General features: G+C 41.6%; 1 protein-coding gene across 4 annotated transcripts in view; it reads right to left on the reverse strand.

The window, feature by feature from the left end:
- Positions 1-10,827: 10,827 nt before the first annotated feature.
- Positions 10,828-20,764, reverse strand: part of SCN5A (sodium voltage-gated channel alpha subunit 5) — a 216,444-nt gene continuing 206,507 nt past the window's right edge. For 3 of the 4 annotated variants that reach the window (XM_049798505.1, XM_049798504.1, XM_049798503.1), the window contains 5 exons: positions 18,020-18,073; positions 15,916-16,057; positions 15,113-15,213; positions 14,352-14,622; positions 10,828-12,743 (listed from right to left, as the gene is read on the reverse strand). In XM_049798505.1, the coding sequence (XP_049654462.1) occupies positions 11,509-12,743; positions 14,352-14,622; positions 15,113-15,213; positions 15,916-16,057; positions 18,020-18,073 (1,803 nt within the window). In that variant the 3' untranslated portion in view covers positions 10,828-11,508. Of the gene's footprint in view, positions 12,744-14,351; positions 14,623-15,112; positions 15,218-15,915; positions 16,058-18,019; positions 18,074-20,764 lie in introns of all 4 variants that reach the window. The other variant, XM_049798501.1, reaches the window with a different exon arrangement.

The following is a 20,764-nucleotide window of genomic DNA, read 5'->3' on the forward strand; positions in this document are numbered from 1 at the left end:
TCTAGGTCAAGGTGCATCTCCCAAATATGTTTTTTCAGGGTTTAGACTGGCTGAGGACTGCTAGAGCTAAGCAGGTTGGAAGACAAGACCCTGCTCAGGGAGACCAGGGTTTAGTCCTGCCATCCTATTTAGCCTCTGGGCAAGAAGAACAACCTGTGACTCATTTTGGTTACCAGTGTGGGTGTAACCTGTATGAGTCAGAAACGCAGCCCAAGATGTGGTCCCTGCAGGTAAACAGCCCTGCCTGGCTCACTGCTCCAAAACTACTTATGTCTGAGATTTACAGAGAGCATGTTTTCATTGTGCTCACCTAAATCCTACAGCCAAAGTGAAAAAAAAAAAAAAAAAAAAAAAAAAAAATCAATAGTCAGAAGTTAACGTATATCCTTACAAACAGGGAAATCAGCAGAAAACTAGTGCTTGGATCCAGTGTAGGGTATCTCAACCATTTTGGAGGCGTGGGGGAATGAAGTGTGTCTCGTGGCTGGATGTGAGGAATTGCCTTGTGCTCACTTGTATAGCAAGTGCTGCAAGCCAAGGAACCCTTGATTCATATTGAAGGGACCACCTTCTCATAGCTTTTGTCAGTGACATGACGCCCTTAAGAAAATCTGCGTCTTGCAGGCAGACCTGTCTGACCCCATTAGCTTGGGAGGGAGATGAGTGTTTGGAATGGAAACTCTCATCCTGACTCTTTCATAGACCAATAAGACGGAGCACCAAGGTGCAAACATCAGAGTGACTCATAGCAAGCTGAGCTGAAATAGAGATTACATCAAAGCATTAATAACAGCATCTTTGCATCGCGGTGTTTAGAAAACCAGCTTTAGTGATGGCAAAGCAGAGTAGAAAGCAGACTTAGAGGGTAAAGAAGCTGTTTCTGGACCTGACTGGAGAGCGTCAGGTCTCCCTGCTTCAATAAAGGGATTTATTTGCTGAGTAGGTGATAACATCAAACTGACACCCCTGGAGAGAGAGCATCCCAATTTAGGACAGCATCACGAGCATGTTTTGCCAGTCGCTATGAAGGTATTTACATGCATTTAATCCACATAGTCAGCTGGTGTGAGAGTCAAAGCTCTCAAATTAGAGCTGGGTAACGACCTTAAGCTTCAGGCTTCAGGGATTTGGACACAGCTCTGAGACCAGAACCGTGATACTTGCAACCATCAACTACCTACACCAAGAATGGAGAGGATTACAAAAGCTCAGATTGCTAATTGCAAACATCATCAGATAAAAAGATTCCTACAGGATCATGTTTTATCTCATTCTTTACTCTGGGTAGCTCCCTTTAACTTTATTTGGCGTTTGCTCCAGGACAGATCTCTAAGGAAGGCACACTCTGGTTGCCTTCATGAAGGTGATAATATGGTTTTACCAGAAATCCTCCACACCAGTTCTGAGCACGTGAACTAAATTCCTTTCAGAGGAAACCAAGGAGATGGCTCACTTCGAGTATGAAGGGGTGTGCTTCATCCACCCTTCCCGCTACACACTGCGACACTGAACTGACTTGAGAGGTGTAAACCATCAAGTCACCCCCCACTCCCCATGTCACCTACAACCTTATAAAGCAACAGCCCTACTACCCCTGTTAGATTTGGACAGGGGCCACGTTTACCACCTTCGGGAGCCTGGGTAGCTCTTGACCTTCCCCCCTGTCAGTGTCCAGGAGTGTTTCTATGCCAAACACTCCAAGAATGTGAAGGCTGACTAATCTTCAGGCTGATCTTCCCAGGGAGGCTGAGGTGTGAGGAGATCGTAGCTGCTGGGTAGCAGGCTCACGCTCTGGCCCCCAAAGCTGTTAAGTCCTTGAGACCCTACCCAAAAATAAGCCTCTGCAGTCTTTGCGGATTAAGGTTCCCAGAGTACACATACCATAATGTGAAGTGCAAGACCTTCTCATGGTGCAAAAGAGTGGGTCAACAGCGGGGTGACAAACTGGGGCTTTATTCTTCGTGGTCGCACCTGACCTGTGGACACGACCAGCTTCTCTTTGCACCATGCGCTCCTGTTTTCACCGGGGACAACTTATCTTTGACTGCGCTAAGGCAGCCCAACGTCAGGCTCAGGATAGGATCAGAAATCTGACTTCACCCACTTGGGCATTTCCCTTTCTGGTTAACCACTAAAAGCTTGAAGTACAATGAGGAAGACCTCCCTGGAGCTTAGCAAGCCTCCACCTGTGAGAAGGTAGGTGGTTTTTCTGCTGGCCTCTCTTGTCTTCTCAGTGGATAAAGTGGGATCACTCATTTAGCCCAGCTCTATTGCAAATACTATTGCAAGGAGCTGCTTTTTTTGCCAGGCACACGCTCCTGGTAAAAGAAATTTCACCATAGTTTGAATGGCAGCAAACTTAGGTATTAAAACAGGGCATTTTTACTGTGTTTTTTTCTTTCTTATCCTATACCAACATCCAGCTGCGCAGTGTGCCCTGTTATACGGAAGGGAGAGAAACAGCTTGGCTTATAACTGCTAACAAGAGTAGCAGCACTGGGGTTGAATATTACACGGTTTCAGAGGGGCTTTCGTCTGACAATGAGGAGAAAAAGGACTTGAATCCAAGACCCCCAACACAGCCCTGAGTTTTAAAAACAAAATAATGAAAGTGGATCTTATCTCCAGTGGACGTATTTTCTAGCCCACCGCATCTTCTCTTTTGCCTTACCGTATCACAGTGCTTTGTGCTACATTTTCTGGGAGGTGAATCCAACCGTTGGGGCCCCACATGCAGGAGCACATCCAGATTGCTGCCCTCTGCACCTCCCTGCTGCCTGGAGAGGATAGTCAGGGCAGCCTTTTGTGCAGGGAAACCCTGAGGCTGGAGAGCCTGCCCAGCTGAACTCTGCGATATTTCTATGAGGATAAATGAACACTGGAGCACCAGCCATGCAGATAAGCAGTTATCCGTGCTGCACACACACAGAGGCATCCGTCGCGGCACTGCACGCAACCCTGAGCTGCTTACAAGTCTGCATCGCTGCTGCTGCTACTGCGATGAGCGTTGCCTATCGCAAGCGATTTATGCCAATGTCATCACCACTGAGTTTACCCCCCTCACCCACCCACCACACTGTTCAATAACTGCTCGTACCAAAGCAAATCGAGGTACTTGTATACTCTTAACCCTCACCTTCCTTCTCCCCATTTCTCAACTCCTCAAACTTTTGATGAGAAACACTTCAGAGAAGTGCGGCTAGGGAGAGAGGTACGGGGCTGATCTTACTTCTAAAGTGCATAGCCGTCATCCCAGATCCTCATAAAAACCAAAAAGCACAACAACTTCTGTCTCAAGTATCTTCCCATTCGACAGTTAAGGCAATTCAAACAAATCTCAAGGCAGCAGAACTAACAACATCTGATTTCCTGTGTTTCATGCCATGGAATTGGTGGTCCCTGGTGGTAAAGCAAGTGCAAATGAATTGTTCCCCTTAGAAACTGAGGCATTTACAAGATCTGCCCTCTCTATGAAAATGTTTTGTCTTTTCTTAAGACCTGAGCTCTTTTTACAACCTTTCCTGCTTGCTGAAGCCTCACAGTGGACATCTCCCCAGCTGCTTATTTTCACAAAACTTGTAGGAATGAAATTATTTTTGAGACTGCCACCCCTCCATCAAACCAGACTGAAACAGGCCAGGGGGAGAGACACAGGCAGGTGCACACGGACCCTGTGAGCTCGTAGCTCGTCTCCACGGACAGCCAGACAGATCCTCAGAGGCACCTGCCTCCTTTGAGGGCTGATACCCCCATCAATCTTCCCCGTCTGGGTAAGGGGCTCCCTTCTCCTACCACGCAAGGGAAACAGCTATCTTCGTATCAACCACAGGCTTTAGAAACTTGTCACAGCGATGAACCTCCTCCTGCAACATCCAGCGCAACCCACCTTCAAACCTCAGCCCCTCACTTTGTCACAGGCTCAGGAGGACCTTCTTCTCTTCTGCTTCCCCCAAAGCCCTTCCAGAAAACCTCACACCAGTTCCAGACCCCACAACAAATGCAGCTAAGCCTCAGAGTACCCTTTCAGTCCCTACTCCCAAAATAGGAGAAAGGAGCTTGTTTAAAGCTGCCTAGCTCTTTCTCTGTTTTGCTTGACCTCTGGGGTAAGGCAAGCACAGGTGGAAGTGATGTCCGCTCCTTTTTAAGGTTTAACGTGGCTGGGACTGCAAGTTGTGGTCTGCAGTCTTCAACTCAGTAAAAAAAAAAAAAAAAAAAAAAAAAAAAAAGAATATTGAGTTCCTTCAAGATCAACAAAACACCTTTCAGAAATAGTAGGTGTGCCTTCCAAGCATTGCCATGCTCTGCTGTGAGAAAATGCAGCTCTTCGCACCAGTCTGTGAAGGAAAGCAGCCCAAGAGGTGCGCTAGGGATTTATCCCTCCCCGCAGACCTTGCCCCGCTCAGGTGCAAACTGGGAAACAGCTGCAGGATGGAGAGCATCCTCCATGAGACAAAGGTGCAGAGCAGACATGGGGATGTGTCGGAGGGTGTAGGGCTTCTTGGAAGAGTACCTGCTCTCAAGCCCAAAGCATGAATGCAAGTTTTGCCTAGCCTGAAGCTTTTTATCTCAGCCTGCAGCATTTCCATGTCTGCTGGAGGCAGATTCAGAGAAGCACCTGCAGTCACACCAGTCTGCCAGATCCTGCAAAGAAAGGGTGTCAACAGATCTCCATGTGGTTTTGTCTAGAAAAGGGCCTGTGTAAAGGAGACAGCTTTGGGCTTACAGTCAACTTTTCGTTGTGCCTGGGCTGCGGTTGCACAAATACTTGCTAAAAAGCCAGCCCTGCATGATGCAGTGAGCTTTTCTCCTACTCGGACATCACCGAGACAAACCAGGCTCCTGGTATCCTCCTAGTAGGACTTAGCTGGTCCTCAAAAAAGCCAAAAATTCCTTTACACTCCAAGGTGTCACCAAGGGCCGAATTGTCCTATGTTGCGTTGGGTCCCATGACTCCAGCTTTGTATCCTCTGTAGAAATTCACCTGCGCAGCTTGTGCTTGAGCTAAAAAATGAAAATTATTTTATTTGTGTTTGGTCTGCAGGCTTGGGAAGATTAAAAGTTAAGACAAATGTGAGCCACTGGGACAGTCTATATGAAAAAAAGGGTTGGAAACCTGGCTCCCCTAAGGGCAATTGCTAAATTCCCTTTGGCTTTAGAGTTAGTGGGATTTCACAGAAAACACAGATGTTTTGAAGTACAGGTACATAGTTCAAGTAACCTTTCAGCAAAGAACCACATTTTAACTCCTTTTAGGACCACTTTGCTTGGTGTTATCCTAACTGTCTCAGTTTTTGGTCTTTTTCTCTTAAAGCCCCAGGTTTTTTTTCCTACCGTAGTTGTTAGAAAATCAAAAAGCTTGAAAATATCACCGGGACATACCCTTGAAGTTTTGGGGTATGAAAAAGAAAATAATACTAATAATACTAATACTGCCATTACTACTAATGCTACTAATGCTACTACTAACGATAATAGTACTACTACTACTACTACTACACATACATCCCGAGACATGAATTTTGAAATAAAATCTCACTTTTTAAGCCCCTCTGGTGATGTTTGAGCACTGGATCGTGGTTTGTGGGACTGCGCAGTATTCAATACAGTTATTTTCTAGGGGGAAAAAGCCCCCCCCCCCCCCCCCCCCCCCGATGCCCTGGCCCGGCCAGGACTCACTACCCATCATAAACCAGTGAGACCCCAGGGACAACAACTGCAGCAGCGGTCTCAGAAACTTTGCCGCGGCAAAAGCACGCTGGCCAGGAGCTGCTCAGAGTCCTGTTTGTCAGCTGGCGAAAATAGCTCAGGCGGAGGTGCTGACAAACCCGTCCCCACACCGCGGCCCAACACCTCCAGCCCTCGTGGGGTTATCGGTGACGTTTGACTCCGAAGCATTTTTTCGCTCGCTGCCAATAGCTATTCCCCTTAGACTATTTGCTTTCACATGCTTTCCCTTTGACAGGGCTGCTATTTCTTTGTAATATGTAAACACTCAGAAGGATTTCCATGTTTGTTCTTCACGCGGCGCGGCCAGTCTTTCACAGCTCGCTGGGAGAATTGACATGAAGAAGCAGCCGTTTCGCAGGCGTTTGGTATTCTTTTTTTGTGCTGCGCTCCCGTCTCTTTTCTCTTGTTTTAAATCCAGTTCTGCTCTTGTCTCGGCACCCCGGCACAGAGCAGAAAAATGCAGGGCTGTTGTCAGAAACACGACACTTACTGTCATCCTACATGGGCGTCCTTTAATACTAGAGCCCAGCGGAGGCTTCACGCTGCAAAGCATTTAATTTTTATTTCACCTCTTCCTACAGCTACTCTTGATGACTATAAAAATTCTCTTTAAATCTGAAGCAAGCTGCTAATGTGTGGCTTTTTCTAAGTTTGCCTGTGCTGCTGTTAACGCAGACTTTTTTCCAAAATGATCCTGATATTTAGTAAGACAATCCGCATCAAAAGTTAAGAAGGAACTGAAACCACTAAAAAATCTCAAGGTGCATCTGGAAATTGCAGGCCCTGACTCCGACCTCACAGATTCACACAGGCTCAATTTAATAGATCTGCAGCTTTGTAAAATCAACGTAACTTGACAGATTAAAAAAAAAAACCCAAAACTATAAAAATTTGCATTTACTGAGGAGCCAGTCCTCCATGTTCCTTGCTAGGGTTGGAAAATAAGAAATCTCTTTGGCAATTTTTTTTTAAAATTTCATCCTGAAAAATGGAAAATCTGAAAGCCTTTAGAAACTCCCCCAAGATCTGCATGAAAATAGAGTCCTGTAACCCAAAGCAGCCCCTAGCACAGTGATGGGAACACATGTACAGGACTTAGGTGGTTCTGGGAAAAATCCAGGCATGGAAATTTTCATAGTAGGGATTATGACCCTCAATTTCCTTCCCATGGGAATTCTGACCACAAATTCTAACCAGGATTTTCCTTAACTAACCTGATATGTCTCCACAGAGTGTTCTCATTTCAGCAAACTGTTCCTTCCAACCACAAATATCTTGCTGAAAAATTTTCAGACAGACTTATTCTATATACACAATTACTCAGAAGTCATATTAGTATATGACACATTTTAGCAAAACTTTATTTAAAAAAAGTCTTTTCCACAAGTCAGACTGCCCCAGGTTAATGTAAAACATGATTATAAAGTGATTTTATTAAACTAATTCAAAGGGCTGAGTGGACTTTTTCATTGCCATTTAAACCACCTCAATTTTGTTCTGTTTTAATATGATTAGGAACCTGCCATGTTTAAATAGAAATTAGAGCACTGAAACAGGGTAACCAAATTGGTGCTAGCCTGGGTGAATATAAGGCTGATTCAATCAATGCTGATAACAACCAAGGGACATCTGTGTCCCTTCTGAAGCTCCTTCCAGGATTAAGGCCTGCACGCATTGGGAAGGATGTCACTCTTTGTTTAGTACAAATTTTTACATATAACTAACATAATAATAACCAAAATGCAAATCAGTATAATTAAACTGGAAAGACATCCATATTAGCATTAAGAAAATTTTATTTATATATATATTTTTTAATCTCCAGGTGGGATCCCATGTTTCCAGTAAACCCCTTTCTCCTCCAGCTAATTCTACAGGGCAGGATGCGGCAAAATATCAATGCTGGGCTCATCCTATAAATAACTCTAAAGAGAAGCATTTGGGTCTGAAGTACCCAGAATTTCTCCATTGATTTCCACAAGCTTTGGCTCAAGCCTTTAATGCCCTTTAGTTAGCCTTACAATGCAAGATGAACTGGAGGGGTTTTCACTGACAAGCCTTCTAACAAAAGTCACCATGCATTTCCCAAACAAATGTGCTGAAAAAGAGTCAGAGAAATAATAACATAAATTTTGATAGAATAACAAAAAAAAAAAAAAAAAAAAAAAAAGGCACAGGAAATATTTGTTATCCTTATTTATTTAATAAAGAAACATAATAAACTTGATTTTTTTTCCAGGTACAAACAGCTTAATATGTCCTATGATATTGGCTGATATTTTCCTTGCTCTTTTCATAGCTTGAGTGATTCATGTGGTAGCCTTTATTGAACAAATCAACAGAAAAAATGGTAGCACTCACCATGCTTATAGACAGTGTGGGCCAACTATTGAGTTAGTGTCTTTAACTAAATCACTGCACCGGGAGGTTGTATCATTGCTAGATTCAGATTCGCATCTCCATTAATAAAGATCTGCAAGTGAGGTTATTTGAAGTTTTTGAGGGGAGTTCTGCATACCATACAAAGATACCATTCCCTCGTCAGCTCTAAAGAAATGTGCCACAAAACAGTAGAAAACCAACCTTCCAGTTACAAAGGTTTTGAAAGTAATTTACAATTCAGTTTTAGAAAGTTGCACTGTAAACATCCATGGTTAAGACCCTCTTTCAGATTTTTTTGCATTATGGGTTTTTTTACAGATTTTGGGTAGAAGACAGACCCATTTGTAATTGCATCAGTACTGTAGGGTCTTACAGCAATGACAATAAAATATTCAACGCAAGGGTGAAATGACCAGAGGAAGAGCTCTTCTCTAATATAATCAGTGACCAGCTAATTGTCCCATTACATCCTGTTCATTACTGGGCCTGACTCTTAATAAGAATAACAGTTGAATATTTTCTAATACAAGTTGCAAATAATTAAAATAGTTTTGAAAGAGCATGACCAACACTGCACTGCTGAGTGCAGACTGGCTTTTTTCTTGGGTTTTCAACAATTTACATTGTACGTGAAAAAATCACGTAAGAAATGCTCCTTTTTCTTAGTATTTTTCCCCTCTTTTTTTATTCTAAAGCTTTGAAAGGAAAATAATTTTACCAGTTGTCAGCCAATAAATGCTTGTTCAGCAAGTAATGAATGTACTATTTTCTAATTAAACGATTTCATTATAGGCAGCAGCTCGTTGCTAATGATCAATAAATCCCATTGAGAAGAAAACATTTTAATCAGTAAGTCGTGTCCTCTGAGTGTCAGCCACTCTATAAACTTACAAGATACATATATATGTATAGATATACGTATGTGTGTATATATATATATGCATATAAATATAAAAATCGCATACTCTTTCTGGGTGATATGTACAGTTAGAATAACATTACAGCATAAATACACAGGAAATCTGTATAAAGTTTCCCTAATTTGAGAAGCCTTGAGCAATTTTGTTTGGGTTTTTTTTGGGGAGGGGGGGGCTAGGAGTGGGGAGGGAGGAAAGAATAAAGAGTGTATTCACTTTAAGGAACAAAGTGTAGTTCCCTTAAGTTAGAATCTAATTACATACAAGATTTAAAGGCAACAAAATGCCCAGAGGAACAGCCCTATGTTATACACCATAGACATGTGGTTAAAAGGGCAAGAGAGCATGATTATAATAATACTTATATAGTACGTTTCATTCCCTTATAGCACTTTGCAACCAGAAAGTCTTACAACACCCCTGTGAGGTAGGTAAGTATTATTATCCCCATTTTACAGATGGGTAAACTGAGGCACAGATAGGTTAAATTATTTGCCTAAAAATCGTGTAGTAAGAATCAGGAATAGACCCCAGGAATCCTGATGGCAAATCCTCTGAATTAACCGATAGACCACTCTCAAGTGAATGCCTGAGACACCTCTCAATGAATGGAGAGAATATATATTATTTACACAGATACATTGTCATCCTTTTGACATGTTGTCTTCACATATTCCGACTTGTTTAGAGGACAGATAACAATGGCCATAGATAAACTTGACTGTATCACGTTGCTTTAATTCTTGTTGCCAACCCCATGTGGATTTTGACTCCTTTACAACCTGGGATGTAACTAAATGTCAATGACAATACACCTTAAATACATTCTTGGTATCTTTGCTTCTCCACGGTGAAAAGCACAATTACTCTTCCTTAAAGTGCAATGGCTCGTTACAGAAATCTCAAGATTTTCCATGAAATCCAACCAAACCCAAGTACAATCAGTCTGAAGGTGAAAAAGAAAGAACTTGTCTGAATGATGGACTTGTCTCTATATTCCATAAATACTTTCTCACATTCTATTGAGGCTGAAAGTTTAATAATAAATAATAATCTATGTTTGCACGTGAAACCTCTAATACTTTTCTACAGCCACACATCCACCTTTCACCCCCTTGTCATTTCTTTGGCCTGAAGCTGATGGACACATCAACTGCAAAGATTACTTTTTCTACAGGAATGAGGATATATCTATTTTCTAGTAGATACTTTTTTACGGGTTCCTGTATTTCTTGTCCTTCCCCAGTAATCTAACTGTACCGTCTGAGAAAATGAAAGATGGACACTGAGTAGAAAGGCTTCAAAACCTCAAAATTTACATACAGATCCAGAGGCAATTCCCCTCCCACCTTCTTGAACACACTGTCGCAGCCATTCTGCTCGGTCCAATTGGCATTGGTTTTATTCACAGCAGTAGTAGTGGTTTTGGAGCAATGTTGATGCACAGAGTTTCCAATAAGGCTGCTTAGCTCAGTGTTCCTGGGGAAAACGTGACCTATCCCACTACCTTAACAGAAACTTTGCCGGCATAGATGGTGCTTTGGAGCGCTACACACAAATGTGATGCACTACTTCTATGGCGAGTTTGCGGTATTCAAAGCAGATTCTTGAAACATACTAAAAAATTAGTGCTTTTATTAACAGTTTTACAAACAGAATCCATTACTGTCTAGTTTCCTGAAGGATAGAACAAGCCATTTCTCTCATTATTTTGACATAATTTCCTTCTCTGGTGGTTTTTTTTTTGTTGTTTTTTTTTTTTTTTTTTTTTTTTTTTTTTTATTTCTGCTGATGAGCAGGTGCAAGTCCCAAGAGGGAGGGCTTAGCATATATAAACAGTTAAAATGTTGCTAATTTGATAGTTTACTTTGCAACAACTTTCCTCTTCAAACGGTGGGGATCCCGCAAGTTCCTATTACCTTGACTCAGAGTTCATCATGAAGAGTGTAAGGATCATTAATCTCCATGGAAAAAGAGACATTTTTTTTTTTTTAAGTAAAAAAATATCAAATATAATAAATTTATGAAAGACCATTCACAACATATACAGTAAGTGTTACATTTTGCTACAGCAGCTGTGATATTTTTTTTTTTCTTTTTAGAATGCAAGGTCGTACATCGCCATAAGTAAACACACTAATATGAGTAAGACCTTAAATGAATGTATACAGCCAGGCTTTATCTGTGGATAGATATACACTGTGTTTACTGTTTTACAGTCTAGCATATTCTTATTCACACCATTGATATAACAGCTATGACCCTGCAAAGATTCTTCCTGTGCATATATAAATATAAATATTGAGCCAAGTCAGAAAGAGCAGGGTCAAAGGTTATACGTCTTATTAGACTCCTGTAGTTAAGGGTAAAAACTCCATTGTTTCTTTTGCAACTAATTTTTAATAAGAAGGCTGCTTCAATCGTTGTGTAGTTACAGCATTACATTCTGTAAACAATATTTTAAAGCATTCTAAACAAACATTTAAACAATTGATTCTTTATCCTTGTCTGGTGAGAGAAGACAATCTATAGCCTCATCGCTTTTGCTTGAGTCCGTCATCTTCAGCTGGAGATTATCACTCGTACCTCTGGTGACGCTGTCGTAGGATGGAGGGAAAGATGTGGAGGACAGAGTTTCTGATTTGTCTATTGGCCTGCCGTAGTTTTCGTTCATCATGAACGCAATAAGTCCCTCCTTCTCGGGTGCATCATCCTCGAGGATGCTGCCGTCAAAAGTTCTGTGCCGGTACAGGTAAGATGCTTGCTTCATGGAGCGCCGAAACAAATGTCTCCTGTAGGCCCGCTGGATGACGATGGCAGAGACCTCTTCTTGTTTCCGTCTGAGAGTTGTTGTAATTGGTTCGTAAGAGATTTTAGATGGATTCGCTGCCATGAACTTTTCTTCCATCTGTATTTTAAGGGCATCCATCTCTCCGGATTCTCCTAGCACCCTTTTTGTAAAAGCAAACAAAATATCCAAGCAATGGATCCTATCTCCACTGACCATGGGCAAGTCCATTGCTATGAGTTTGATTTTGTTTGGTTTCGCTATGCGCAAAGGTTCTGACAGCGCGTCTGCAAAGTCTGAAAGTGCAGAATACTCAATAAACTGAGTGGCTTCGGGGTCAAACTTCTCCCAGATTTCATAGAACATATCAAAATCATCCTCGCTTAGAGGCTCTGTACTTTCCTCAGTGGCTACACTGAAGTTCTCTAAAATAATGGCTATATACATGTTTACAACAATGAGAAATGATATAATGATATAAGTAACAAAGAATAAAATCCCTACAGCAGGGCTTCCGCAGTCTCCCTTTGAACCATTTGCATTCGGAAGGTTTGGGTCGCAATACGGTGGTCCAGTGTTTAAAATAGGGTTGAGAAGACCATCCCAGCCAGCTGACGTTGTGATTTGGAAGAGACAGAGCATGCTGTTAGCAAAGGTCTGGAAGTTGAACATGTCATCAATCCCATGCTCCTTCTTAACATAGGCAAAGTTAGCCATGCCAAAAATGGCATAAATGAACATGACCAGAAAAAGCAAGAGGCCAATGTTGAATAGAGCAGGTAGGGACATCATTAAGGCAAACAGGAGAGTTCGAATTCCTTTGGCTCCCCGGATGAGTCTTAGGATCCGGCCAATCCGAGCCAAGCGAATGACTCTGAAGAGTGTGGGAGAGAAGAAATATTTCTGGATGATGTCAGAAAGTACGGTGCCTTGAAAAGGAAAGAGACAAACAGCGAGTTAGTACATGGGAAATAATCCCAGGCTTCCCTTTAAAGCAATCAGTCAGGATTATGGACAAAATCAACGAAAAGTTCCTCAGATTGGAAGACCCACAGTAAAGGGAATGGCATTGTCTTTAACGTTTTCATGCCCATTTAATGCATTCAAACTTTGTTGAGACTATGAGCAAAGGTGTCAATGGCAGCGGCAGTTTTATTAAGGGAAAGCTTGTCTATTGGGAATGAGAAACCAGGATCAACTCAGATAGGACACAGATATCTGGAGCTTTGGGCCACGACCCACCTGAGAAATTTATCCTGACTGAAGCTGGTCAGAATTTCTCTGATACAACAATTTTTTTGTCTGTTAGCGAGTCAGCTGACTGAAACGCTGGTGTGCTGGGCTTGGTTGCTGAGCCGCCACCAGAACAGTGCAGGTTTCTACTGGAAATCAACTTGGTTGCTTGTTTGCTCATTAATTTTCCCAGTTCCCCTGATGGGCTGGGAGGGAACTAAGGGCTAAGATTGTACTAGTAAGGAAATGAGCTTGCATCCCTCTAGCTAAACTTTTCCTGCAGAAACACAGCAGCTTGGTCCAGATTGTTGCCAACAGTCCCTGGCTGCACTGAGCTGTGCTGAGCTCGTGTCTCGCAGCCCAGCCTGAGAGAGGGTTCACTGGCATGGCCCAAGTCTTCCGACACTGGGATGACCTGGTTGATCACGGGGCAGCACTATGACCAACGTGACTGATGTGGTTAACTGGCTGCTATGGGCATATCCAGAGCATCCAGCATCAAGGCTCTGATGACAGCTGCATGGTAGTGATGTTCCCTGAGTGACCCAAATCTGTGAAATACAGGTGGTCCAAGGCCCCCAAAACACTGGCTGCTCTCTGGGCACCAGAGATCTCCTGCATTGGGATCTTGCAGGTTCCCCAGTCCACCAGAGAGAGTTTAGAGCAACAGGAGCATCAGTGAATGAGAAGATGGCTCTGTTTTCCTAACATGACACTTTTTCGTTCACCTATTCCCTCCTTCAAAGTGGAAATTTCTTTGGAAGAGCTGAATTTCTGAGTTCCTTCTGCTCACTGGATCAGATGATCATGAGGGTGTGGAGGGATCTGGGGGTGTGGAGCTCTAGTGACAACAGGGCTGAGAACAGCCAGACTTACTGCACCTACCCAAACCTGCCCTGAAGGACTGTTTCATACTGTTGTAATAAAAAGGAAATAGTAAAACAGTAGCAATTCACATGTGCCCTTTTTGTGTGGCTTTTTTACTTCTCTGTCTCTGGCTGTTACGCAGAACCAGGGTTAAGTGTATGGTGCCAGTTCTGGACCATGTTTTATCACCATGAACCATTAAGCGTTTATTAAAACCAATACGGTGGTATGATAAACTACTTCATTTTGCTGATCGCACAAGTTATTGTTTGGTAGTATTATGTTATATTATCATTACATATTAAAGAAATATGCTTAGGATCCAATTGTCTGAGTTGAAAGTGTATATTATTGCACAAAGCCTTTAAATTTGTCTAATTAATTTCATGTCTGCCTTTTTAACTTTGGAGTTTGGGTGAAAATCTAGGTTCACCTACCTACGATAGACAGAATCACGACGACAAAGTCAAATATGTTCCAGCCGTTGGTGAAGTAGTAGTGTCGCAAAGCCAGCATTTTGATAATGCACTCCCCAGTGAAGATGGCAACAAAAAGCATGTTGATTTTATGGAGGATGTTCACTTTTTCTTGACTTTGGTCATCTGTTTCCACCATCATGGTAACCATGTTAAGGCAGATGAGAATCATGATAGACACATCAAAGGCTTGTTTTGAGACGACATCGAAGATAAAACCTTGGTATTTGTTCTGGAGGAAAGGAGAAGATTTAGTTAGGAAAGTTGAACCATGCCAAAATGATGACATCAGTTGTCTCCTGATTGATCAGAAAGTAGAGGAAAATAGACAGTATACTGTTTCTGATTGGAACTTCATGAACTTAAAGATGATGATGAATGGTTGTATGATAGTTTTCAAACCCATTTACTCCTAATGCTTCTTGAAACTACTGAAAAAAGACCCTGGACTGGGGCCATGACTTCATTCAATACAGGCATGTGGCCACTGGCTTATGTAAATGCATATGTAAATTGAACTTTTTGTCAATATTGCAGAACACTGGGAATTTTGTACCACAGGTCACTGGACTTGCAAATATTGTCCAAAATCAAAACATGTAAATACTAAGTGGTTTTCATCTGGGAGTGATCAACCTTCCTACACCAGGAAGTTGAATTGCATTTATTTTATTAAATGTTCAGCTATTACACAAAGTTCAAATGAATTATGCCATCCTTACCAGTGGCCTTGGGATTGGCTTTTGAGGTTTCTTAGATCCTAGTTTTTTCATTGCATTATAATACTTTTTCTGTTCTTCTGTCATAAAGATGTCCTGGCCACCTAAGTATAGGTTGAGAACAAAGCTATTACTTTTGATGAAAAAAAACCAGTTCAGGCCTGCATTTTCTTCGTCTGCTTTCTTATTTCCCTTTTCACGTAGCTTTCATCAAAATATCTAAGGAGGGCTTGATGAGATGCAGTGCAAGGAGCTGCTTATCACCTGGAGGCAAAGGGCAGGAGACGGAGCAGTGCGGGCAACCGAGGAGGAGCAAGACTCCAATTCTGTCTGCACTCGAGGTAGGTCCAGGGCGAGAGGAGAAAATATAAGAAGCTCAGCCCTTTGTTTAGACCCTACAAAGCAGTGAGAAACACGGCTCTCGGGCCAGGCTGCTCCTCCCTGACCCTGCCTGGACCTTGGGGCTGGGAGGCGATGGGTTGAGGAGAACAGGTTGCACGGTTTGCGCACGGGGGACACCAGGGTGGTCTATGCCCCTGTGGAAGAGTTTGTGCCAGAGATCCCATCCGTATGGAGCTGCTTCACTGCTTTCTGTGGGGAATATAATCCCCCAGCCTGTATTTTCAGGATGCTCATCCTATGGGGACATTAAGGGCTGCTACAGCTGTGCTTTTGTAAAAGTGGTTTCTGCGGCTGTTCTGTCAATGCTAATCTGGAGGTTAATGTGGCAAAAGAACTGCTTTTAAATCTATCCCTTGCCCTGGTCTCTGCAGCAATCACAAGGTGATGTGTAGCATATGCACTACTTATCTTTTTCTTTTGTTGGTTAAAATTGTCAATGATGACACCGATGAAGAGGTTCAATGTGAAGAAAGACCCGAAGATGATGAAAATCACAAAGTACAGGTACATGTACAAATTACATTCCCATTCAGGCTGCTCCTCACACTGCAAAGGGAAAAGGGAAAATGTGAAAATGACACCATTTCTGCACATATCAAAATATTAATGCAGTTAAAAAGAAAACTGTCCATTGGCAATAGAGATTATGAAACAGGAAAAACAATGTAACTCCCACTAGCAGAGTCAGCACTCCTCGGTCTCTGTTTGAAGTTTACTATCTTATTATGTGTAATTGTTCTAGTATGAGAATTAATAATAATATTTTTAAAATATTCAAAAATGGTCAAACAAGCAAATTTAAATTAATGAAGATTTAGGGGGAAGGGTAGCAATTCAGAGAATAATAAGGACTGTGTCTCGAAGGTGTTTGCTTGAACATGATCAGACAATCTTGCACCAGGGAAGGTTTAGTTTGGATATTAGGAAAAATTTCCTCACTGAAAGGGTTGTCAAGCATTGGAACCGGCTGCCTGGGGAAGTGATTGAGTTGCCATCCTTGTAGGGATTTAAAAGACGTGTGGATGTGGCGCGTAGGGATGTGGTTTTGTGGTGGACTTGGCAGTGTTAGGTTTATGGCTGGACTCGATGATCTTAAAGTCTTTTCCAACCTAAATGATTCTATTATTCTACTGGCATCTGCAATGCCACGGTCATTTCAGCTACATTTCATAACACTGCCATAGCGATCACACTGCTCCAGGAAGCGCAACTTCAGAATAAATCCTATAAAATGTTCTCAGTCTGAACCCAGAAGGGGAAAAGAATCAATTTTCTGATTATCCCCAGTCTTATATGAACTAATGTTACTTATAAAAAGCAAAAGTATAATTAAACGCTACTGAAGAACACTGTATTTAAAAGTACGATTTTTCATTTATGAAGGGTGGAAATGAAGAATTTCTCTTGCTGAAGAACTGAGCAACGATGTCTGATAGCCTCAAATCACACGGACTACATTTGGCAAAAATGCTCAAGTTTGCCCCATCAGCTCCAGGTATCTAACCAAGAAGCCAGAAGCTTGCATTTCCCTAACTGCCATATTTTCTCATGTGTAACCCATGTGTTTCATTCAGCGGAAGGGAGGATACACACACGTGCACATGTAATACAAGAATAAGTCAACATCATGAGCTATGTTATGGAAAGGTAATTCTCTGCCTTTATGATGCCATGAGGCTTTTCCACCGCTTATTCCTGCATTTAGGGCTCAACTCCCTTTTACTCAATTCAGCATGTCAAATTCCCAGCACCAGATAACTACCTCAAAAATTAACAGTAAGTGTAATCTTGTTTCTTTAATATCATTAAAAGAGGGAAAGGAGACAACAGATCCTTCCAAAAAAATAAACAAACCACATGTGATGTAGCAAGGGAAATGCCTTTCTCTTTTTTCCTTTTTTTTTTTTTTCTTTTTTTTTTTTTTTAGGAAACCTGAAAGCTGAACAGGATGCAGGTAAGAACTGGGCAGTCCCCAGCACTCAGAGCTCCAGCACATCTCAAGCCAGAGAGATTCCCTGCCAGGAGACCCCCCAGCCCTTCTTGGATGGAGCTGCTGGTTGCAGAGAAACTTTATCAAGGTGAAGATACAGGGAGGGTTGAGTATGTCGGTTACAGGGGAATGTAATTTACCCCAGTGCTTTTAGAGAGGGTCTATTAGCAGAAGTTAGAGCCCTGGAAAATATGGGAGTCAACAGGGAGAGTGGGAGAAACAGAGAGGACAATTTAGGGTTTCGGTAGACTCAGTCTCACCCTGCAGGTGCCTCTCTGTGCTGGGAGTTTTGCAATACCAATAGATAAATCAGTCGTGTAGAACTGAGGGTTACATTTGTTTTAATCTCAGGATCGTGATGCTTCAGTAGCAGCTGCAAAAAATGAAGGTCTGCAACTGTCTCAACCAGGGTAAGGCAAGGACTGGCAACCTCTGTGTAATTTTTTTGTTGTTAAACATCATGCATGCTGCAAAAGTCAATGGAAAAAGAAGTGATTCGTTTCCTTGTAGTGACCTACCTCTCGTGAATCCACTGCTGCATACATAATATCCATCCAACCTTTAAATGTGGCCTGAAAAAAACCCCCCAAAATATATAATTAAGCATATTGAATAAGTATATCTTGAAATGATATAATCTCTGTGATGAGTTTTCAAAAATGCAATGTTGAACATGTTTTTCACAGCTAATGAATTGCCTGTCTTTTAAAGCAATATGTATCTATGAATTCATGTTCATTTAGTTATTTAAAATCATTACAGAATGGTTTTCTCCTGGATTCTCTCATTCAAGTTTTCTGATTTTCTGCACTTTCAGTGATAAAACAGAGGTTTTTTAAAAAGATTTTAAAAAGGAGAGAAAACATGGCAATTAAATCTTTGGAAGCTTTGACCTTCAGAATTTCAAGTAATGAAGAGATATAGCTACACAGGACAACTCAGAGTGCTGTCCTGCACAAGTCTCGGACCAGGTGAGCTGGATCCCATCCATATTGCTTGTTCAGACTGATGGGCAGTGACTACATTGTAGATTCCCACTGAAGCTTGGATTCTGCCCTTTTTTAAAACAGGGTAAATCAAGGCAGCGCCAAAGCCCAGGGAGTCACATAAATCACAGCTGACTTGAAAGGCGCAAAGGCAATCAAAACCTGCTGTGAGCCTGGCCCTGGAAATTCAATCTGCTTTACTGTTCAGATTTTTATTTTTTTTTTTTAATTTTAAAAAAAAATTACTTTTTTTTTTTCTTAATTGTTTAAACAAGGAGGGATTCCACAGAAGTCAGTGCCTCTTTCTGGAACGTGCAATGGAGAAAGGGCAGTCATAACTCTCCTAGGAGAAACATGTAGAAATGATTTTTACTATTCTGTAGCAAAACCATGACTCTTTGCTCTCAATATATACCTCTTAATTAGACACAGCCTGATGCCAAACATGCCTGGCATTAGGTCTGACTCTGGCCTAAGCCACATTGACTTTTTTTAGTTCTCTGGGATTGTTTCTCATTTGACTTCTGACCCATTTAGACTTTCACTGGATTTAATATCAGTGTGAGCAGATAATGAGGCGTTTTTAGGTTTATTTATTTAAACAGATTTACACTAGCATGCATGACAGATCCACGCCCAATATTTTTTTGCATCCTACTGACACTTAGGTTGAATTTTCTCCTGCCTGTGTAGGCACACAATTCCAGATAACGCTAACAGGAACTTGGCCAGTGGTTCCCAGGAGAAACCCAGGCATTTGTGTTGAGCTGGGTACATCGAGCGGTTTTAGAAATGCTCCATTATACACTCTCTATTATTAAATTAAATCCTGGAGGTTACACTGCCTTCCCATTTCCCTCTGAAGGCTGCTGAGCCAAAGGAAAATGTTGTACAAGAGGTCAACCATATTTCTCATGAAAGTATATATAAAATAATGTTTGAAAGGTTACATTCATTTTTATCTATCGGTTGAAAGAGATCAAATCCCCCAAATCAGAACCCTTTGGAAAATCTATTCCATGGTACTGTGTTAAAAAAAAACCACTTTGGATGTAAAGTGTTTACAGGAATATTCAGCAGTTTTATTGAAACAAATAATTATTTGAACCTGTCATGCTGATCCTCCTTAACTGTTCTAATATGTTCCTTTTTTTGCTCTTCTCTTCTAATCTGATGAAAGATTTTCTAGTGTCGTTACAGTTGCTTGCAGCTTCCAGCTCAAAGTGCTGTTCAAGAAGGGTGGACAGGATGAAACAAGAAATCCTTTCCCTGTGTCACAAAATGATATGATCTTAGCCTGTACTTTTCTCCCACTTGGGAGGAAATCTTTTCCCTTGAGTAGCTATTTTACCCCTCGATGTGTACCACAGACACAAGAGACTCTACTGCCAAGGCGCAGTGGTTTATAGTGATAACAGATGATGAAGTGATCTGACAAAAATAAATATTAAGAGAATGAAGTACTGTGATTTTCTGGTTTTCCCAGTTGTCCAGAAGTAAGAGAATTAAAAATCCATACGGCTTCTGGAAAGCTTCCCTAGACACTTCATCTGCAGAGGGTAAAAGATACTGAGAATGGAAGAAATATAACACTGGGGAAAGAAATTATTTATCTGGAATTAGTAACCACTTACACTCTGGATAAGGAAGTGACAATATCTTCATGGGAGTGTTTGTGATATTATCCTGTCTGGAAGCTATCCAGAGAAACACCATTTTCTACTGAAACTGTCATGTGATGAGATTATCTACCGATAAACTCATCTTGGGATGGGATTATATTTTGTTATTTGACTGGTGGTTAGAGTTGCAATGCAGTAAATTGGTGGGGAGGGGGATAGGTGGGATGGCACTAGCTGCCCTCAAACCATTTATTGTATAACCAAATGGTGCCTTAAAATAAAACAAGGCATTAAATCTGCAAGGGGTGTGTGTGTCTAGAAAGGGACTGCAGTAGTGCAATAAAAATGTCTGCTTCTGACGGCAGAAATACTGGTCTTCGCATTTCTGAAATGCTTCTTTAAGCATTACTATGGGCAAGAGAAACTTCTGAAAGCGAAACCACAGCCACCAACAGTACAGCCAAACTACATATATTTGAGTTGGCTAGGATAACTCACTATCTGCTGGCTTTTCTGTTGAATTTGTCGGTTTGTTCGACTTCATCATAACAGCAATTTTATACCAAACATTTGTTCTATGTTTATTTTGCATTAAGATGATTTGCTGGCAAGGGCACCCCCAAGCACTGGACCCACCAGAGCATTCCAGAGGTTT

Source organism: Accipiter gentilis, chromosome 4 (assembly GCF_929443795.1).
Source record: "Accipiter gentilis chromosome 4, bAccGen1.1, whole genome shotgun sequence".
Lineage (NCBI taxonomy): Eukaryota > Metazoa > Chordata > Aves > Accipitriformes > Accipitridae > Astur > Astur gentilis.